Source organism: Engystomops pustulosus, chromosome 1 (genome assembly GCF_040894005.1).
Source record: "Engystomops pustulosus chromosome 1, aEngPut4.maternal, whole genome shotgun sequence".
Classification (NCBI taxonomy): domain Eukaryota; kingdom Metazoa; phylum Chordata; class Amphibia; order Anura; family Leptodactylidae; genus Engystomops; species Engystomops pustulosus.
The window spans coordinates 37,532,048-37,550,789 of NC_092411.1; the positions used below are offsets into that span (position 1 = coordinate 37,532,048).

Genomic DNA, 18,742 nt, shown 5'->3' on the forward strand with positions numbered 1-18,742 from the left:
CAGTATATAAACAGCCAACTCGTGCCCCTAGTATACAGCCAGTCCTTTGTCTCTCGGTATATAGCTGCAGCCTCTTCTGAAATCACCCCCCATCCCAGTACATAGCCTGTAGCCCCTGCCCCCCCCCCCCAATATGTAACCCGTAGGAAAAACAAAATGTCTACTAGCCTTCTGACACCCCTCCCGCCAGGTCCTCTTCTTTCCATAGATGTCTAGCCTCGGCTCCGTGCCTCGCACGTTGTGTCGCAAGCAGCATGACTTCCACTGCTTGTTGACATAATGTATGCTGACGCACACACTAGAATGTCAGCCGACTTGGGGTTTTCAATACATTTTTTTTGTGCTGAAAAACTCGGCCTATACTTGAGTGTATATGGTAGTAGTTACTAAATAACATTTCCTGTATTTCTGCTTTATGTTTTGATAATTTTTAAAATGTCTGGATAATTTTGATGTCGAATGGCTTACAGATCGAACATCGGTTTTCCGTACTTTCCAGAAGATTTCAGAATTTACTTTTTTAGGGGTAAATATTGTTTGTAGTGAGATTTGAAATATAATATTAAATTTAACTACCGCATATACTCGTGTATAAGGTGAGTTTTTCAGCACAAAAAATTAGCTGAAAATCCTCACCTCGGCTTATACACAAGTCAATACAGAGCCCAGCACTTAAAAAAAAAAAAAAAAACTTTTATACTTTCCCTCTGGCTTCTGCGTCTATCTTATTCGGTCACAGCCTGCATGGCGCGGCCATGCTTTCTCCCGGCCGGCGCATAGTATGACGTCAGCAGCGTCCGTGCCCTGCAGGCTGTTACCGAAGAAAGAAGACAGGCGCGGAAGCCAGAAGAGGAGCCGCGCTGTGCATCGTGGCCGCCGGAGGGTGAGGTATATGTTTTGTTTGTTTTTTGGTTGGGCTGGCTGTATACTACAGGGGGCAGGCTGGCTATATACTAGGGGGGGGGGGGGGGGTCTGTAACCGATGCATTTCCCACCTCGGCTTATACTCAAGTCAATAGGTTTTCCCAGATTTTGGTGGCAAAATCAGGGGTCTCAGCTTATACTCGGGTTGGCTTAGACTTGAGTATATACAGTATATATCAGTGAACCTTTTAGAGATCGAGTGCCTGAACTACAACCAAAATCCACTTATTTACCAGGAAGTGCCAACATGGAATTTCAAGCAGAAACTTCTAACCAGTAACATTGCTACCAGTTCTTCTACATCATTTAATTGTATTGGCTATCCTAAGGCCACCAATACAGTTGAAAAGAGTGGGCAAATAAAATCAGACCATCATTGTAGCTTCTCTCCAGGAAGAATGGTGGGTCCAGCAGGAGGACCTGTACAGACAATGCAGTTCTGTCAACACCACCTCACTTTTCCCACTGTTTCAAACAGCCAATGAAATGTCGCTTTAAAATGGCGCTGAGAGCAGCATCCCTTAAGTTGCTTGGGACTGTAAGAAGATTTGGTGGATTTGGTCCTGTTTGGTGAAATTGGAGCGATTGGCTTGAGTGCCCACAGAAAGGGCTCTGAGTGCCACCTCTGGCACCAGTGCCATAGGTTCGCCACCACTGGTATACACTCTATACACTTTATTAGGTGCACCTGTCCAACTGCTTGTTAACACTTAATTTCTAAGCAGCCAATCACATGGCAGCAACTACATTTAGGCATGTAGACCTGGTCAAGACAATCTCCTGCAGTTCAAACCGAGCATCAGTATGGGGAAGAAAGGTGATTTGAGGGCCTTTGAACGTGGCATGGTTGTTGGTGCCAGAAGGGCTGGTCTGAGTATTTCAGAAACTGCTGATCTACTGGGATTTTCACACACAACCATCTCTAGGGTTTACAGAGAATGGTCCGAAAAAGAAAAAACATCCAGTGAGCGGCAGTTCTGTGGGCGGAAATACCTTGTTGATGCCTGAGGTCAGAGGAGAATGGGCAGACTGGTTCTAGCTCATAGAAAGGCAACAGTGACTCAAATCGCCACCCGTTACAACCAAGGTAGGCAGAAGAGCATCTCTGAATGCACAGTACATCGAACTTTTGAGGCAGCAGAAGACCACACCGGGTGCCACTCCTTTCAGCTAAGAACAGGAAACTGAGGCTACAATTTGCACAAGCTCAGACGCCACAGCCTACCTGAGTATTGTTGCTGACCATGTCCATCCCTTTATGAGCGCAATGTACCCTGTAACATCTGATGGCTACTTTCAGCAGGATAATGCGCCATGTCATAAAGCTGGAATCATCTGACTGGTTTCTTGAACATGACAATGAGTTCACTGGACTCAAATGGCCTCACAGTCACCAGATCTCAATCCAATAGAGCAGGGGTCGGGAACCTATGGCTCGCGAGCCAGATATGGCTCTTTTGATGGCCGCATCTGGCTCGCAGCCGGGGCTCCTATCCAGGGGCTTAACTACAGCTGCAGCAACTGCTAATATGCCTGCCAAGACCAGGCTGTTGTGCCCCCGGCTGTAGTTATGCCCCTGGATGTATTCGGCAGAGCAGCGCAGGGTCCGCGGGGTTAATTCGGGGGCGGCGCCTCCCTCTCCTTCCCTGCAGCAGTCTCCTCCGTGTGTGAGAGGGAGGGGAGGAGACTGTCTGCCTGCAGCCAATCCCGGGGCTGGATGTAGCAGCGCGGGAGATTCATACAGGAGACCAGAGAGCTGCACACTCCGGAGACATGAAGGAGAAGGAGTCAGCAGCCCGGAATCAGCCAGAGCTAAGTGCTCCCTCCCCCCAGTGTCTCCTCACACTCTGCCTTAACCCCTTGGTGTCCTGTGTGCAGGAGCAGCTAAGAAGCTCCTAAGTGTCCCTTACAGACCCATCTGCATCATCCCCTCATATCTTCCCCCACCACTGCATTTCTACATTAATGTGAGGTTATGCAGCAGCTTAGACACGTTGGCGTCTGTATAGGGATGTTCTGCAACAGTTGGCTCGTGTATGGGGATGTTCTGCATTGGTTGGCGTCTGTATAGGGAAGTTCTGCTGCGGTTGGCGTCTGTATAGGGAAGTTCTGCTGCGGTTGGCGTCTGTATAGGGAAGTTCTGCTGCGGTTGGCGTCTGTATAGGGATGTTCTGCATTGGTTGGCTAATGTATGGGGATGTTCTGTAGCGGTTGGCGTCTGTATAGGGATGTTCTGCATTGGTTGGCGTCTGTATAGGGATGTTCTGCTGCGGTTGGCGTCTGTATAGGGATGTTCTGCATTGGTTGGCGTCTGTATAGGGATGTTCTGTAGCGGTTGGCGTCTGTATAGGGATGTTCTGCAGCGGCTGTCGTCTGTGTGGGGATGTTCTGCAGCGGTTGGCGTCTGTATAGGGATGTTCTGCAGCGGTTGGCGTCTGTATGGGGATGTTCTGCATTGGTTGGCGTCTGTATGGGGATGTTCTGCATTGGTTGGCGTCTGTATGGGGATGTTCTGCATTGGTTGGCGTCTGTATGGGGATGTTCTGCAGCGGTTGGCGTCTGTATGGGGATGTTCTGCATTGGTTGGCGTCTGTATGGGGATGTTCTGCAGCGGTTGGCGTCTGTATGGGGATGTTCTGCAGCGGTTGGCTCATGTATAGGGACAAGCTCGAATGTAAATTATCTATTTTTTATTTTACAGGGAATTATCATTGTTTTGGTCCAGTGGGAGCTTAGTACGGGAGGGGGGGGGGGGGACACTCCTTGCTGTACTAATGACTGCTGGAGCCATTGTCCCTTTAAGCATATTGTACGGCTCTCGCAGAATTATATTTTAAAATATGTGGCGCTTATGGCTCTCTCAGCCAAAAAGGTTCCTGACCCCTGCAATAGAGCATCTTTGGGATGTGGTGGAACGGGAGATTCGCATCATGGATGTGCAGCCGACAAATCTGCGGCAACTGTGTGATGCCATCATGTCAATATGGACCAAAATCTCTGAGGAATGCTTCCAGCACCTTGTTGTATCTATGCCACGAAGAATTGAGGCAGTTCTGAAGGCAAAAGGGGGTCGAACCCGTTACTAGCATGGTGTACCAAATAAAGTGGCCGGTGAGTGTATATCGTCACCGGCCTTCGGATTCCATTCAAAGAGATAAAAAAAACACAATATAAAGGTACTGTAAATGTATAATTGTGCAGAATGTCATAAAAATAGTCACGTAAATGTTAATGGATTTAATAAGGTGCATTATATACATAAATAAGTACAAAAGGACAGATGCGGTGTAAAAGGGCGATCGGGGAGGCCTTAAAGGGTATTGTCTCAGGGATCCATGTCAAATGATACAATTTCTTTTCTTTCAGAAATGCATTGTTCTCTACTACACTTGGACCTTGGTATGATGGCTCTTGGCCACGCTTCTGCAGTTCAGCCCCAGCCAGTGTGACCTGAGGTATAGTAGTTCACTGCCAGGCCATGTGTCTTAGTAGATGCACACGGTAACTCAGCACGTGGTACAGAAAGATGCCCCCCAGACATTCTTGTGTATTACATGCAGATTCCACATTTCATCTGCAAAGAATTCGTCTATTTTCTTCGTTCACGCGTTTCGGTTGGATTGCTATGAGAAACGCAATACGACCGTAACAGGGAGGAGCTTGGCCCAGTCACACATGTGTTTCAACTAAAACAAATGTGATGTAAACAAAGCAAAACACGTGGTAGTTGTTGAAGCACATATGTAAATCCCCCATTCAGATTGGATTGCGTTTCTAAACACAATCGACTGTAACGTGAACGCAGTCCAAGGCCGGTGTTACACAAATCTGCAGGATTTACCAATCCAAATATGGAACTGCTGAACTGACATCCCGAGAGAAGTTCAGTGGTTTATGTTCAGATTGGTGTAAATCTAGAAGACACATGGAGGGAGATTGTCCAAAAAAAAAGCCGACCCATAGATTCCCCAGGTAACAAAGTATATGGCTTCCCACATCCACACAGGGCATAGCGTTCTATACATTAGGGAATATGTAAACAATATGTAAAATCTGCTGTTCCTTTTATCGTCCTCATCGTGTATAATGTCACAGGATGTCACTGATTTGAGACTTTACTTTGTAGCTTCATCCAGTATTAGGAAATGGTGCACTTCTTGGGCTCCACACCATCAGTGCTCTGTACCCGAAATTTTTCTGTAATGAAGGAAAACATTAAAGGGTTGAGCTAAAGACATTTAAGCTGCTCAAAGTAAGATATAACTACAAATAAAGGGAAGTACTCTTGCACAGTGTAACAGCCTGTGAAGCTGCAGTACGGAGTGCCTCTGGAAACACCCCCAGAAGTCTTCTGGCTTATTAGCTAATTATAAAAGGTGATCTTAGAAGGAAGAAGACCATGGATAACAAATATAAGAAGATTTTCACAGTATGAGTAATGGATCTAAGAGTAAGTGTCCCTGGTTTATCATGGATTTTGGTGAATGATTTCCTTTCATTCAGAATGAATATTTTCTACAATATATCAGCTGTTCGTATGTTATTCTGTGGACTCAGATTATTTTTTTTAAATACTTAGCTATTATCTTGTTCTTATTTTTTCTGTTTTACATTAAAAGAGTCTTTGATGTTGTACATGAACCTTTCAATAAGTTCCAAATAACCTTTCATCACAGTTTTTATAGTTTGCCCATAGAACTACATGAAAACCTGGGTGAGAATCCATTCCCCCGGTGGAGGCCGGAGCCTCTTAGTATAACCGGCGTGCAGTACGCTGGCAGGAGGAAAATAAAGTCTGATGCTCAATGCGCCAGTCTTAGAAACTTCCCTCATTGTGTACAGCCTGTACTATAGTCCACAGCTGCATTTACTGTTTTACTGATGATAGAAATCTGCAGAATTATTAATAGATCTGGTCTGTAATACAGTTCACGATGAGTGGACTCAAATTTCCCATTCGGGTTTTGGTGCCTCACTTGTGACTCGATTGCCAATCCAGCAAGTTGACGCTACTAGCCAGGGATCTGATTGGCCAGGCTATGGGCATCAATTTTCCAGATTGGCTGTTAGGCCGCCAATCCGGTAATATGTCTGAGAGGTACCGGAACCCTGAACCCCAAAGGAAACTTCCAGTCTGCTCAGTTGTATTCACTGTGTAATGCCAGGTATTCTTTCTATGTAGATTAGTTAGGAGGAACCTCTCATCATGACTGCTTTATTCTACCTTAGAAGACACTTATGATTCTTGGCTTTGGGCACATGTTCGGTATGAAGTCGATGCTGAGGAGCATAAATCTTCTGAAAAAGGTTTATTTGCTCCAAACTCGGTGGCCGATTCACTATATGGTTAAGTTCACATTTGCGGTGAACATTTCCTATAATAGAACAATAGATGGAAGGCAAGCTGAGGACAGATCCCTAACATGACCATGAGAACCAGACTATCACCGATTATGATGGGGTCCTGTCAGGTTTCTGTGATGTTGTCATTTTACTGGATGAAAAGGTGCAGCTTTCTTTGCTTAAAGGGCATCTACCACCAGGATGAAGGATGGTAAACCAAGTACACTGACATACTGGGTGTGCTCCCTCTGGCAGGATATGCTCTTCTTTAACCCCTTATCACCGACACTAGTTTTCAGCTCAATGACCAGACTCGATTTTTCAAATCTGACATGTCTCACGATAATTGGTTATAACTTCGGAACGCTTTAACATATCCTGGTGATTTTGAGAATGTTTTCTCGTGACACATTGTACTTCATGTTAGTTATAAAATTTAAGTGATAAGTTTTGCGTTTCGTTCTGAAAAAAAGTGAAAATTTGGCAAAAGTTTGTAAAAATTCTTCATTTTCCAAGTTTGAAATGTTCTGGTTTCCAGACAGGAAGTAAAACTACCCAAAAAGTTTGATAATTAACATTTACAGAATATCTGCTTTATGTTGGGATGATATTTTATGCTTCCGGTCATTTTTCTAGGATGTTATGAGGCGCAGAACTTTAGGTGCGATTTTTCTTATTTTCATGAAAATTGCCATAACTCACATTTTGAGGGACAACTCAGCTTCCAAGTGACTTTGAGAGGCCTAAATAATAGTAAAACCTCATAAATTACCCCACTATAGAAACTTCACCCCTCAACATATGTAAAACAACTTCTATTAAGTCCATTAACCCTTTAAGTGTTTCACATGGGTTAAAAAATATGGACCTGCGATTTAGAAACTATGGAATTTTTTTGGAAATACATTCATTTAGGCCAAAACTGACATTTTCAGAATAAATTAAATGATGAAACGCACTGCAACGCTTGATGCCCAATTCCTCCCGAGTGTACTGATACCACATATGTGGTGGTGACTGCTGTACGGGCGCACGGCCAAGTATAGAATGAATGGAGGCGCCATGTACAGCAGATTTGTATTGTCACATTGTACGACCTATAAATTTTTATTTTTTTTGGTAATGCGATCATATGAGGGCTTATTTTTTATGGGATGAGATACAATGTATAAATAATTTATTTTGGGAGTCTATAGCTTATTCATGAGATTTTATTAACTATTTCAAGTTAATTCCCCCCCCCTCCCCCCCCGCTCACCGTAACGTAAAAATAATATTTTATCTTTATTCTCTGGTTCACTACGATTGCGGTGATACCTCATTTATATAATTTTTCTTATTTTGCTCAATTTTCCTGAGCAAAACCAATATTGGAGAAAATCGCATTGTTTTTACTATTGACAACTTTTCAGGGCCATAACTTCTGTATTTTTCTGTTGTCAGATCTGGTCGAGGGCTTATTTTTTGCGAAAACAGTTGTTCTTTTCAGTCGTATCATATTAGGGAACGTAACTTTTTTTGATCACTTTTTAGAACATTTTTTGTGATGGTGTTTGATGAAAAATTGTATATTATGGGAAGTTTTTCGAGTTTTTTTTTTACGTAGTTCACCGAGCGGGTTCAATATTGATTTAGATTTATTGTACAGATTAATACGGACGCGGTGATACCAAATATGTACGTGTTTTGTGTTTTATATACTTTATTTGCATTTTATGTGTTACTGGGGAGATTATGGGACTTTTATTTTATTTATTTATTTAATTATATTATAAAAAGATTTAATTTTTTTTTTTACTTTTTTACATTTTCTACTTCTTGGCTTTTCTACTTCTTGGCTTGATCGCTTATTCAAGCCTTTACACTGCAATACACTTGTATTGCAGTGTATAGTGAAAGTAACTGAGCATGCTGCGCATGCTCAGTTACTTACAGCCGGGTCCTGCCAGGAAGGCAGGACCCGGTGAGAAGAGGAGCCGACAGCCCCGGGTCACTCGTCGGAACCCGGGGCAGCGGCAGGAGGGATCGGATCCCCCGGTAAGCACACCGGGGGGGTCCGATCCACGGGGGACACACTTGCACGCCGCGGTCATGCTTGACCGCGGCGTGCAAGGGGTTAAACACCCGGGATCGGAGTTTTTCCGATCCCGGGTGTTAGTGCCGGGTCTGGGCTGTGATATCACAGCCCGACACCGGCACCAGCGAGACCCGGTGTCCCGAAAACTTCTTCTGATGCGCCGCCGTAGAAAGGCGTCGCATCAGAAGAAGTACCCTTAATGACCGCCGTAAAAACCCGATAGGGCGGTCATTAATGGGTTAAACTTCCTATGCCATGGTTTTTAAGAAAAAAAGGCTTTAAAAGTATGCAAAATGAGCCTATGGCGCCTGGAGCCCCTCGGGCTCATTTGCATAATTTTAAAAGCCTTTTTTTTCCTAAAGAAAAAAAAGGGCATTAGAAGCTAAAAGAGGAGCAGATCCTGTCAGAGGGGGCACATACCAATATGTCAGTGTGCTTGGTTTACTATACTTCATCCTGGTGGTAGATTTCCTTTAACCTCTTAACGCTCAGCGTCCGATATATCGGACGCTGAGCTCAGTGACTTAGCGCTCAGCGTCCGATATATCGGACGCTGAGCCGATGCCGGTTCAGCTCAAGATTTGAGCCGAACCAGCATCAGGAAAGACGGGGTGCCGGCTGTGACTGATAGCCGGCACCCCAGTGTAACACCCGCGATCGGAGTTGACTCCGATCGCGGGTGATTAACCCGTTAAATGCCGCGGTCATCGCGATCGCGGCATCTAACATGCAATTGGGGTGTCTTTCCCCCATGATCCCCCCCCCGAATCATTTTCGGGGGGCACCGATCATTGCTACGGTATCACTGGGGTCCGATCTGGACCCCAGTGTTACCTGCAGGAACTGCCGGTAAGATGGCGTCTGTGACGTCATCTTACTGGCAGAGTGCCACCCTATGCAAGTGCATAGGCTGACACTGATAATGTCCTGCAATACATAAGTATTGCAGGGTATTATTATGAACAAGCAATCAGATGATTGCTTGTTCATTTCCCATGGTGGAAAAAGTGAAAAAGAAAAAAAAAAAATTATTCAATAAAAAAATAAAGTAATAAATCACCAAAAATGCCCAAAAGCCCCAAAACATATAAAGAGACATGTAACTAAAAAAAAAGTCTAAATCATAACACAAACCCCACATATATAGTATCACTGCGTCCGTAACAACCCGTAGAATAAAAATAAATAATTATTAAACCCGCACGATGAACGCCGTAAAAGAAAACTGTTATAAACCCTCCAAAAATTATGATTTTTACCTATACAATCCCACAAAAAATGCTATAAAAAGTGATCAAAAAAACATATGTACTCTAGAATGATACTGTTGCAAAGTACAACGTGTCCCGCAAAAAACAAGCCATTAACCAGCTCCGTAGCCAAAAACGTAACAATGTTATGCCACTTGGAAGATGGCAATACAAAAATGATAGATTTTTCCCCACAATAGGGTTTTATTTTACAAATTTAGTAAAACGCAAGAAAATATATTCGTGTCTGGTATCCCCGTTATCGTATCGACCCATAGAATGAAGATAACATGACTATTAGTCTATACGGTGAACACCACAAAAAAAAAAGTAAAAAAACCAGTAGAGAATTGATGCTTTTCTACTCCTGCTCTCAAAAAGAAGTTCCTAAATTTTCAACAATAGGTGATACCAACCCCAAAATGGTAACATTGGAAAAAGCATCTCATCCCGCAAAAAAAATGCCATCACATGACCCTAATAGCGCAAAAGCGAAAATTTTACAGCCTTCAAAAGAGGCCAATGAGGAAAGTAAAATCCTGGCAGCTGCAGGGCGCTCCTTCCCTTCTGCGCCTCACTGTGTGCCCATAAAACAAGTAACAGCCACATGTGGGGGGTCTCTGCACTCGGGAGAAATTGTAGAACAAATTGTATGGTGGGTTTTGTATTTTTATCTTTTGGAAATGTGTAAATTTTAGGGCTAAATGAACCTATAACCGGCACAATTTGACTATTCTAAATTTCGCCTCCATTTTGATGTAATTACTATGAAGATCTCAAGGGGTTAACAATCTTCGTAAAATCTGTTTCTGATAGCTTGAGGGGTGCAGATTTGAAATTGGGTTGGTTATATGGGGGGTTTTGATGCTAAATATGTAAATTTTCATTCAAAACTGTATTCATCCCCAAAATAGTCAATTCTGAAAATCCGGAAAAGCGATATTCGATTTGTAAGCCGCGTGACATCAAAATAAATTATCCAGACATTTCAAGAATGGTGAAAATGTAAAGTAGACAAATGGGAAATGTTATTCGGCAACTTATTTAGGTGGTACATCTATCTGCCTGAAAACGCAATGATTTCAAATTTCAAAAATGGCAAATTTTTCAGAAAATTCATCATATTTTCTTTTTTTTTGTAAATAAACGCAAAACTTATCAGCCAAAATTTACCACTAAAATGAAGTACAACATGTGGGGAAAAAACAATCTCAGAATCGTTTTGATAAGTAACAGAGTTCAAAAGTTATAACCATATAAAGCGACGCATGTCAGAATCCAAAAAATGGGACTGAGCCTTAAGCTGTAAAATGGCTGCGTCCTTAAGGGGTTAAACACATGGCCATTGTCGTTTTGTAAATAACAAAATGTGCAGTAAACACAGTGGCAAGGACGTGATTCGGAGCATCATAGTGATATACAGAGTTACTTAAAGACTATGATGCTCATAGTTCTGTCCTCAAGTCTCTCTGCGGTCTGTGTAATGCTGCTACTGCATAGTCAGCGGTTCATGGCCGTGTGTTTTAGCCCTTAGGCTCATACTAAGCATTGAAAGTGGAAAGGTTTTATTACCTTCCAGTATATTGTATGTTTAAATCCATATCCGTTCCTAAGTTTCACGCACTTACAACAATTGTATCCAGTCTAGGGAGTCCTCGAGGCAGTCATGACTTCACACTGATGGATTCAATTTACACTGACGATTGTAGCAAACCCTCAGGACAGGAGAGATTTGTGCTGCCGATTCTGGCTGATAGCTGCAGACTATTCCATTGGAATGGGGCGTTCCATTGGAATGGGGGGTTGGGGAGTATGAAAACCCCATGCACAAAAAACTATACACAAGTACAAAGTCATTTCAAAAAATGTCTTGGTATTGTTAAAACCTGCAGAGATTCTTGTTAAATGATGTATTTCCAGGGATCCAGGCCTGGAGTCAGCTTTATAACCTTCTGATTTCTTATACTATATTTTAACCTTTCACTAGGAAGAGTAATGGGCTTTAAATACACTACTTAAAAGAAATCCACCATCAAAATCCATCCTGATAAACCAGGGACACTTACTCATAGATCCAGGCACCGTGACTGTGCTAATTTTCTTATATTTGTTATCTGTGGCCTCCTTCCTTCTAAAATCAACTTTTACAATTATGCTATTGAGCTAGGACGGTTCTCAATTGTGTTTCCAGTGCCCCTCAGTCCTGTGGCTTCACAGGCCGTTACTTGGTGGGGGAGCACTTCCCCCTCCCATTGTGTGTGATTACAGTAGAGGAAGGGGGAAGTTCTTATGGAACGGGGTGAGGGCGAGGCAGTATGGAGGGGGTTCTGGTAAAGCCCGTCAAGCCCCTTCAAGCTCATTGTCATAATTTTAAAAGTTGATATTGAGAAGGAAGGAGGCCGCAGTCAAGGTGCCTGGATCGATGAGTAAGTGTCCCTGGTTTATCATACTTGATTTTGATGGTAGATTTTCTTTTAAATAGCAAGCAGGAGCAGATTTTGGATATTAATGGGGTCAGATCTGTCGGCTTATAATTACTTATTCCAGTAGACTCTTAATTGGCTTTGGGTGTTTATGTGGAGCGGCAGCGTGTTGTCAGCCAAGCGTGACGCCTGGAAATCTGTAACTATTTTAGATGAAAATGGGTTTTGGAACAATTAATTGTAAATCAGAAGGAGGTGGAACCTTCATAGTGATATGTCATTACCCGCCATCTGTAGATGCCCCATCTCCACCAGTTGCTCGTATAAAGACTTAATTGGGTTTTCCTTTTTCAGTAAGCTGCCATGTAGCCATATGAGTAACATCCGGTGCCCGTGCTCCTTGTAGCTAAATTTATCTGTTATGCAAAGAAAAAGAAATATTTATTACATCAGTTTAACTGATTTTAGGATCTGTAAGGTAAGAACATTGTAAAAAAGACTAACTTAACAATCACTTCTAAATGCTATGGACACCTTTGTGCCAGAAAATGAATAAAAGCCTCTAAAACTAGATTCCTGCTGTAAAATAGGATGAACCTTACTTTTTTTCAGGGAGATTTTCTAGTCCTGCATTGATAAATAATCATTTCCAAAATTACAGCTTCTTCTACATTCAGAGTCTTGGCTATGGTATGGAGGTGATGCACAGGCGGTCTCCTACTTAAGAACACCCGTCTTACAGAGGACCACTGGATTTTGGTCATTTAGCCCTGAGCTACAATAAACATCTATAACAGTTATCAGGTGTCTGTAATGAAGCTTTATTGTTCATTCTGGTTCTTATGACAATCCAACATTTTTAAAAATCCAATTGTCACAGAGATAAAAAAATAAAAAACTTCTGAAGCTACAATTATAAAAAAATACAGTTCCAAATTCAACTTAAGAACAAACATACAGAACCTATCCTGTACGTAACCCAGGGACTGTCTGTATGATCAAACCTATTTGAGCCTTATTTGCTCCATTTAAACTGCTTAACTACTATGCCAATAAATATCCATTTTAAATATTTTTAGGAGATTCTGCCTTCTCCTCTGTGTTATTCCCACATTCAAAGACCAAGAGGGATATTTATCACAAGAATGTGAGGCAGGATTTTGTCTTCTAAATCTACCCCTTTGTCTTTTATCTAAAGACAATACTATACATTTGAAGGAGAGTATTACACATGAAGGGCAAGAGATTGAGCTGTATCACACTGAGCCGTCTGCTGTGAGATGGGAAGGGGCGTGGCTGAGCTTCAGGGCTTCACAGAGCTTGTAATTGAGGCTTGAGCTCTAAATCTTAGGGGGTTTTCACATTGGCATTGGTGCTCAGCTTCCGTTGCTCATCAGTTGTGTGTTTTGTCTCCGTGATGTTGAAGGTTTAACATTGCTTTGAAAAAAAACATTACACCTGTTATTTCAGCCTCAGCAGTGAAAAAAACGGATGTTTCATCCTTTTTTTTTTCTTTGCAGACCTATAGACTTCTATTGCCTCTAGTGATCCGCATCCGTGAAAAAAAATTAGGACAGGTTTCATAAATTTTTCCATTTACAACATTTTCATTGACAACAAAGGGGCACTTTTACTAAGGGCGGTGCACAAGTTTTCTGGTGGATTTTGCACTTTCTTACTAGTGGAAATTGCTTGCACAGTTATTTAAGAAGTGTCCACACCACAATTGTGTCGCACGTAACCATTTTGTGGTACAGCTGCACTAGGCATCATGCAACACAAATTAGGGGGAGTTCTCAGTAGGACCGTGCGCCATATTTAACATGCAAGTCCGGCAGAATTTTGTTGCATACCCCATATTGGTCTTTGAATGTGGGAATAACACAGAGGAGAAGGCAGAATCTCCTAAAAATATTTAAAATGGATATTTATTGGCATAGTAGTTATGCAGTGTAAATGGAGCAAATAAGGCTCAAACAGGTTTGATAATACAGACAGTCCCATGTTAAAGATAGTCCAGAAAAAAAGTTGTGCACTCTGTCGGGCCATTTCAGGGAGCCCCAGATTCATGAAGAATAGGCGCCAGACATCATGAATCTGGCGCCCCCTGCATTATACACAGGCAAGTTACACTAAGGCTACATTCACACTGACGTATGGGGGACGTATATACGGCCGACATACGTCCCCCATAGACGGCAATGGGGGCACGGCGCCCTACGTGAGTGGTACGGTGCCGCACACGTGCGGCACCGTACCGCTCCGTACCCCGGAAAAAGATAAGACAAGTCCTATCTTTGTCAGTAGTACGGCGCCGTGCGCTATAACTTCCTATGGAGAGGGGCGGGGGTGAGCAGCGCTCACCTCCTCCTCTCCCCGTGCACTGCCGTTGCCCGCTACGATACGGTACGGGCGGGCAACAGCAGTGTGAATGTAGCCTTAGTGCAGTTTGCACTAGTCTTAGTTAATGCGCCCCAATGCCTTTAAAAGGCATCCATGGAAATCACTGAACCACGGACGTGAAAAACAAGGCCAATGTGAATTGAGCTGTATATGACCAGCCATGCAAACTGCTTGGCACAAAGGGTTCAAAAATAATCTTATTACTATTTCTAAATACTCAGTAATAGTTTTATATTTGATATCCTTTGTTAACACTGACCAAATATCATTATAATAACTTAGAAATTATATAATTAGAACAATTGTCCCCTATTATGGTCAGAAAAAGCCGTTGATTTGCTCCAACTACGTCCCATGTGTCCCCGGCCTTAATGCGTCATCATTTCTTACCTGTCCACTGCATCTCAATAGCATTTATTTGCTGCTCTGAGAAATCCCACAGCTGAGCCAACGTCTTCCATTCTTCAGGCTTCAGCTGCTGATACGCTAAATTCCAGAGAGCTGAGCGGATCTGGCTGGTGTTTGATGAGTGATCTTGTTTAAATGTCACAGGCTCATCTAGGTAAAAGTCTTCTGTAAGTCTCTAAGGAAAAAAAACATAGAAAACTGCTCAAAGGAGTGAGGAATCCCAGCAACAAACAAAAGAACTACCCAAGAATACAAAAAATAAAGACTTCTGAATAGAAGGCAAAGAGCCGTCTCCTTGTGGTATCTGTCTCTGGAAACACTTGGGGACAATTGGGTGGAGCATGTGTCCTGCCTCTCCAAGCACATCGGCAAGCACAGGGCTCGGTTATTTCTGCTCAGAAATTTCTGACACTGCCATACAACTGAATGGAGCTGCAGGACGCATGCGCCATCCTTTAGTGCTCGGTGGAGGTCCCAGCATTCAGTCCTAACCAATCAACTCCTGTAGCTCTGATGACCTTCACTACCCCTCAAGATGTGCGCTAGTCAGAGGAGCATGGTCTCTTAAAGGGGTTTGGCTTTGCAAGAAAGGAGCAATTGCATCAATAATGTACTTTTTTTTTTTGTCAAAATTACTGCACCTAATAGGAGATGAAAAGCTACACTAGACAGTCTTCCGCTATGCTGGATGTATTCTACAGCATCAGACACAGTGATCAGTTCGGTACAGTTTAAGGCCTCATTCACGTGACCGTATGCACACCAGGGCTGGAAAGCAGACGTAGCACACGGCAGGGTGCAGAAGAGGAGAGTGAGCGCTCCTCACTCCTCCCCTCTCCATAGAAAGCTGCCCAGCTTGGTCAAGGTCAATTACCGGGTGCCATGGACTTCTATGGCGGTCTTGATCTGGCTGCAAATTGCGCGGTCGGATCACAGGCCCCCATACTGTGGTTGGGCATGAGGCATTAGACAGTCCTCCCAACTTGACACTTTGTCGGACATATGCCCAAGTATATACGTGTTCCTGCCCGCTAGACAAGTCAGATATCATATTACCATGTTGTATAATTACTTAAAGGAAATCGACCATTGTTTAATGCATTGTGAGCCAAACATACCTTGAGATTGCTGTAGCTACACTGCTTCAGAAACAGATCTCGTTTAGTCCCTGAATTGAGTGGTTTTGATAAAAAAAAACTATTATAAAATTATGATAATGAGGCTCTGTCGCTCCTGTGGCTGGCTCAGCACTTCTCTTACCCTAATTATGCACTGCTCTGGAGAATGATCTAATCTCTGTGTTGTCCCTGACAGGCAGAAGTAATCAATCATGTAATGTGTTTATGAACGGCAGCCAGCAGCAAGGTACTGAATTTTATAAAAATTTTTTAGCAAAACCATTTGGTTTTCATGGATTTAACAAGTTATGTTTCTGCATCAGTGAAGCTACAGCATTCTCAAGGTATGATTCACAATGAATACAAACAAATGGAAGATTTCCTTTACTTCCCCCCAGTCAGAGTCAGATAGTCTGCATATTGAACATATATTACCTTTAGCCACTTAAAATATCTTTCAGCTTTGATAATCATATCCGCAATGAGGGTGTGATTACTTCTTGCTGCCGCATCAAGAGCTGTTTTACCTTGCTGCAAACCCAGACATAACAGTTATTAAAACGCCATAATAAATAAATAAAAATAATATTTAATATCTATATATATATTACGGTAATATATATAATTATTTGTGGGCAGACGCAAGTTAGTTCTGTAAATATGTGCCCGGAGCTCTGACCTGTATATAACCCATGGTGTAATGTGAACCATGTATATGACTGAATAACATGCCCTCAGTCTCACCCCACCCGGTTTTAGGGCACCCTGTCCTTCTCTGTGTTACTCATAGTAAAACTTTTATCTCAAGCTATAAACTGTAGCTATTTTAGATGCATTTTAGAGATTGCATTAGTTTCATGTAGGAAGTTCCAGCTCTTCGGGTTTTGTTATGTGTCATAAGATCCCTTCTCTTGTGTCACTTTGAGTGAGTTTGAAGTGTTTTTTATTAACACAACCAAAATATTGATAACTTAACCTTAGAATAGATAATTATTATCAGATCTTTGTGGGAACCATCATCCATATGATCGGTTGATTAAAGATGTGGAGGGAGCTTCCACGTCACATCATCAGTTTCATGCTCCGATTGCATGGGGCGTTACCAGAGTCACTCAATATTGCAGATTCGCTGGCTGTTACAATGAGCAAAACATGTCTCACCCAACCCCCTGCTTTTCCTCCTCCCTCTGGCTGTGTAAACTTGAAGCAGCAGGATGTGCAGAGGGAGGGCAGACCCTGCTCTGGTTATTGTAATGGACAGTGAAGCTACAGCAAGGGGCTCTGTAAACTCCCACCAGAGCACTTCTGGCTCATTAGCAAAATTTTGATTTTAGAAGAATGGAGGCTAGGATAACAAATCTAAGAAGGTTACCATAGTCACAGTGACTGCATCTATGAGTAAGTTTCCCTGGTTTATTGTGCTTTATATTGATAGTAGATTTCCTTTAAATCGTATTAAAGTCAACAGTTAATGGAGGTGCTGAGTGACCCCCACTCATCTAATAATAACTTATTTAGGAAAAAAACTTTTATGTACTGGAGTTTTTTTTACCATTGCAGAGCATGAAATCTTCTTTATGAACGGATTTACTGTGTTTCATAGGAATCAATAAAGAAATGAGTGACAAGAATTATTGTCACACTGAATAGGGGAGAGATTAGTATTCCTGAATATGACAGTAGGATTTTTAGGGACAAAAACTTTTCTACAGCACTATTAAAAGTGCATATATTATTTGGGCATATTTTAGGTATTATGCTGTGATAATTATTGTCAGTGTAATGACAATAGACGGGGATGGCATTACAGTGTGTAATCGTACATAATAATGGTGGGATTATTTCATTCCACTGATTAAACATATTAAGGAACCATATTATATGGTTGTTGGATCGTGTCATGATCGAAAATTTGGACAGAGAAGAGAAGTTTCATATTTCATAGTTCTAAAAAAAACCAAAAACATACTATTACCTTATCTGCAATCGTGAGATCACAATTAGCTTTAAGTAGCTTTTCCACTAGATCCGTGTTCTTGAGCTCAGCGGCTAAATGCAAAGGAGTCTGTCGCCTCTATAATGAACAAAGGGAGAAAGATGTCATCCAAATGTCTCCATGCCAGGGTTACCCATTTGTAACCCTGCCAATACAGGTATGCCAATATTCTCTAAAGAGAGCAGACAATGGGGCTCATTTACTAAGGGTCGCGGTGCGCACTTTGGTTGGACAGTGCACGTTCTTCATGGCTAAAACAGCTTGCACAGGTATTTAAGAAGTGTCTGTGCTGCGATTGTGGCGCACACAACCCTTTTGTGGCGCAGCTGGGTTGGCTTCCATGCGTCAGAAATCGGTGGGCGTGCCATTGGATGATCCAACTGATTCGGACTGAGAGCGGGATTTAACTTTCAAAATCAAGCACTTACATGCACCAGGAAGAAGAAGGTGAACTCTGTTGGACCTGAGCGGGGAAGCGACACATTCATGATTTCTGGCACACAATCCTAACGAATCCCCACACGCAGCATTATACACGGACAATGCACTTTCAGTGAACTCCGGTGAATGTGCACCAATATTTTTACCTGACTATAAAGTTCTAAACTCAAATCTCACAGACTAGAAATCTTCTTCACTCGGGAGTCTGTGCTCTCCATTGCTCTGGCTGCAGCCAAGAGTTTCTGTGAATCAGTTTTACATTTTGTTGTAGTCTGTACTTTTGAAGAACATAAAAATTTTATTTTACCATAAATCTCAATATTAGACCTGGCTTCCATGTGACACAATTTGGGGGGGCG

The 18,742-nt window shown here is 42.4% G+C and overlaps 1 protein-coding gene across 1 annotated transcript in view; it reads right to left on the reverse strand.

The window, feature by feature from the left end:
• Nucleotides 1-4,146: 4,146 nt before the first annotated feature.
• ANKDD1B (ankyrin repeat and death domain containing 1B) overlaps nt 4,147-18,742 on the reverse strand; it is a 34,498-nt gene continuing 19,902 nt past the window's right edge. The window contains exons 11-15 of the mRNA XM_072117085.1: nt 17,922-18,020; nt 16,382-16,477; nt 14,811-15,003; nt 12,302-12,433; nt 4,147-5,121 (exon numbers count right to left, since the gene is read on the reverse strand). Of these exons, the coding sequence (XP_071973186.1) occupies nt 5,063-5,121; nt 12,302-12,433; nt 14,811-15,003; nt 16,382-16,477; nt 17,922-18,020 (579 nt within the window). The 3' untranslated portion in view covers nt 4,147-5,062. The remainder of the gene's footprint in view (nt 5,122-12,301; nt 12,434-14,810; nt 15,004-16,381; nt 16,478-17,921; nt 18,021-18,742) is intronic.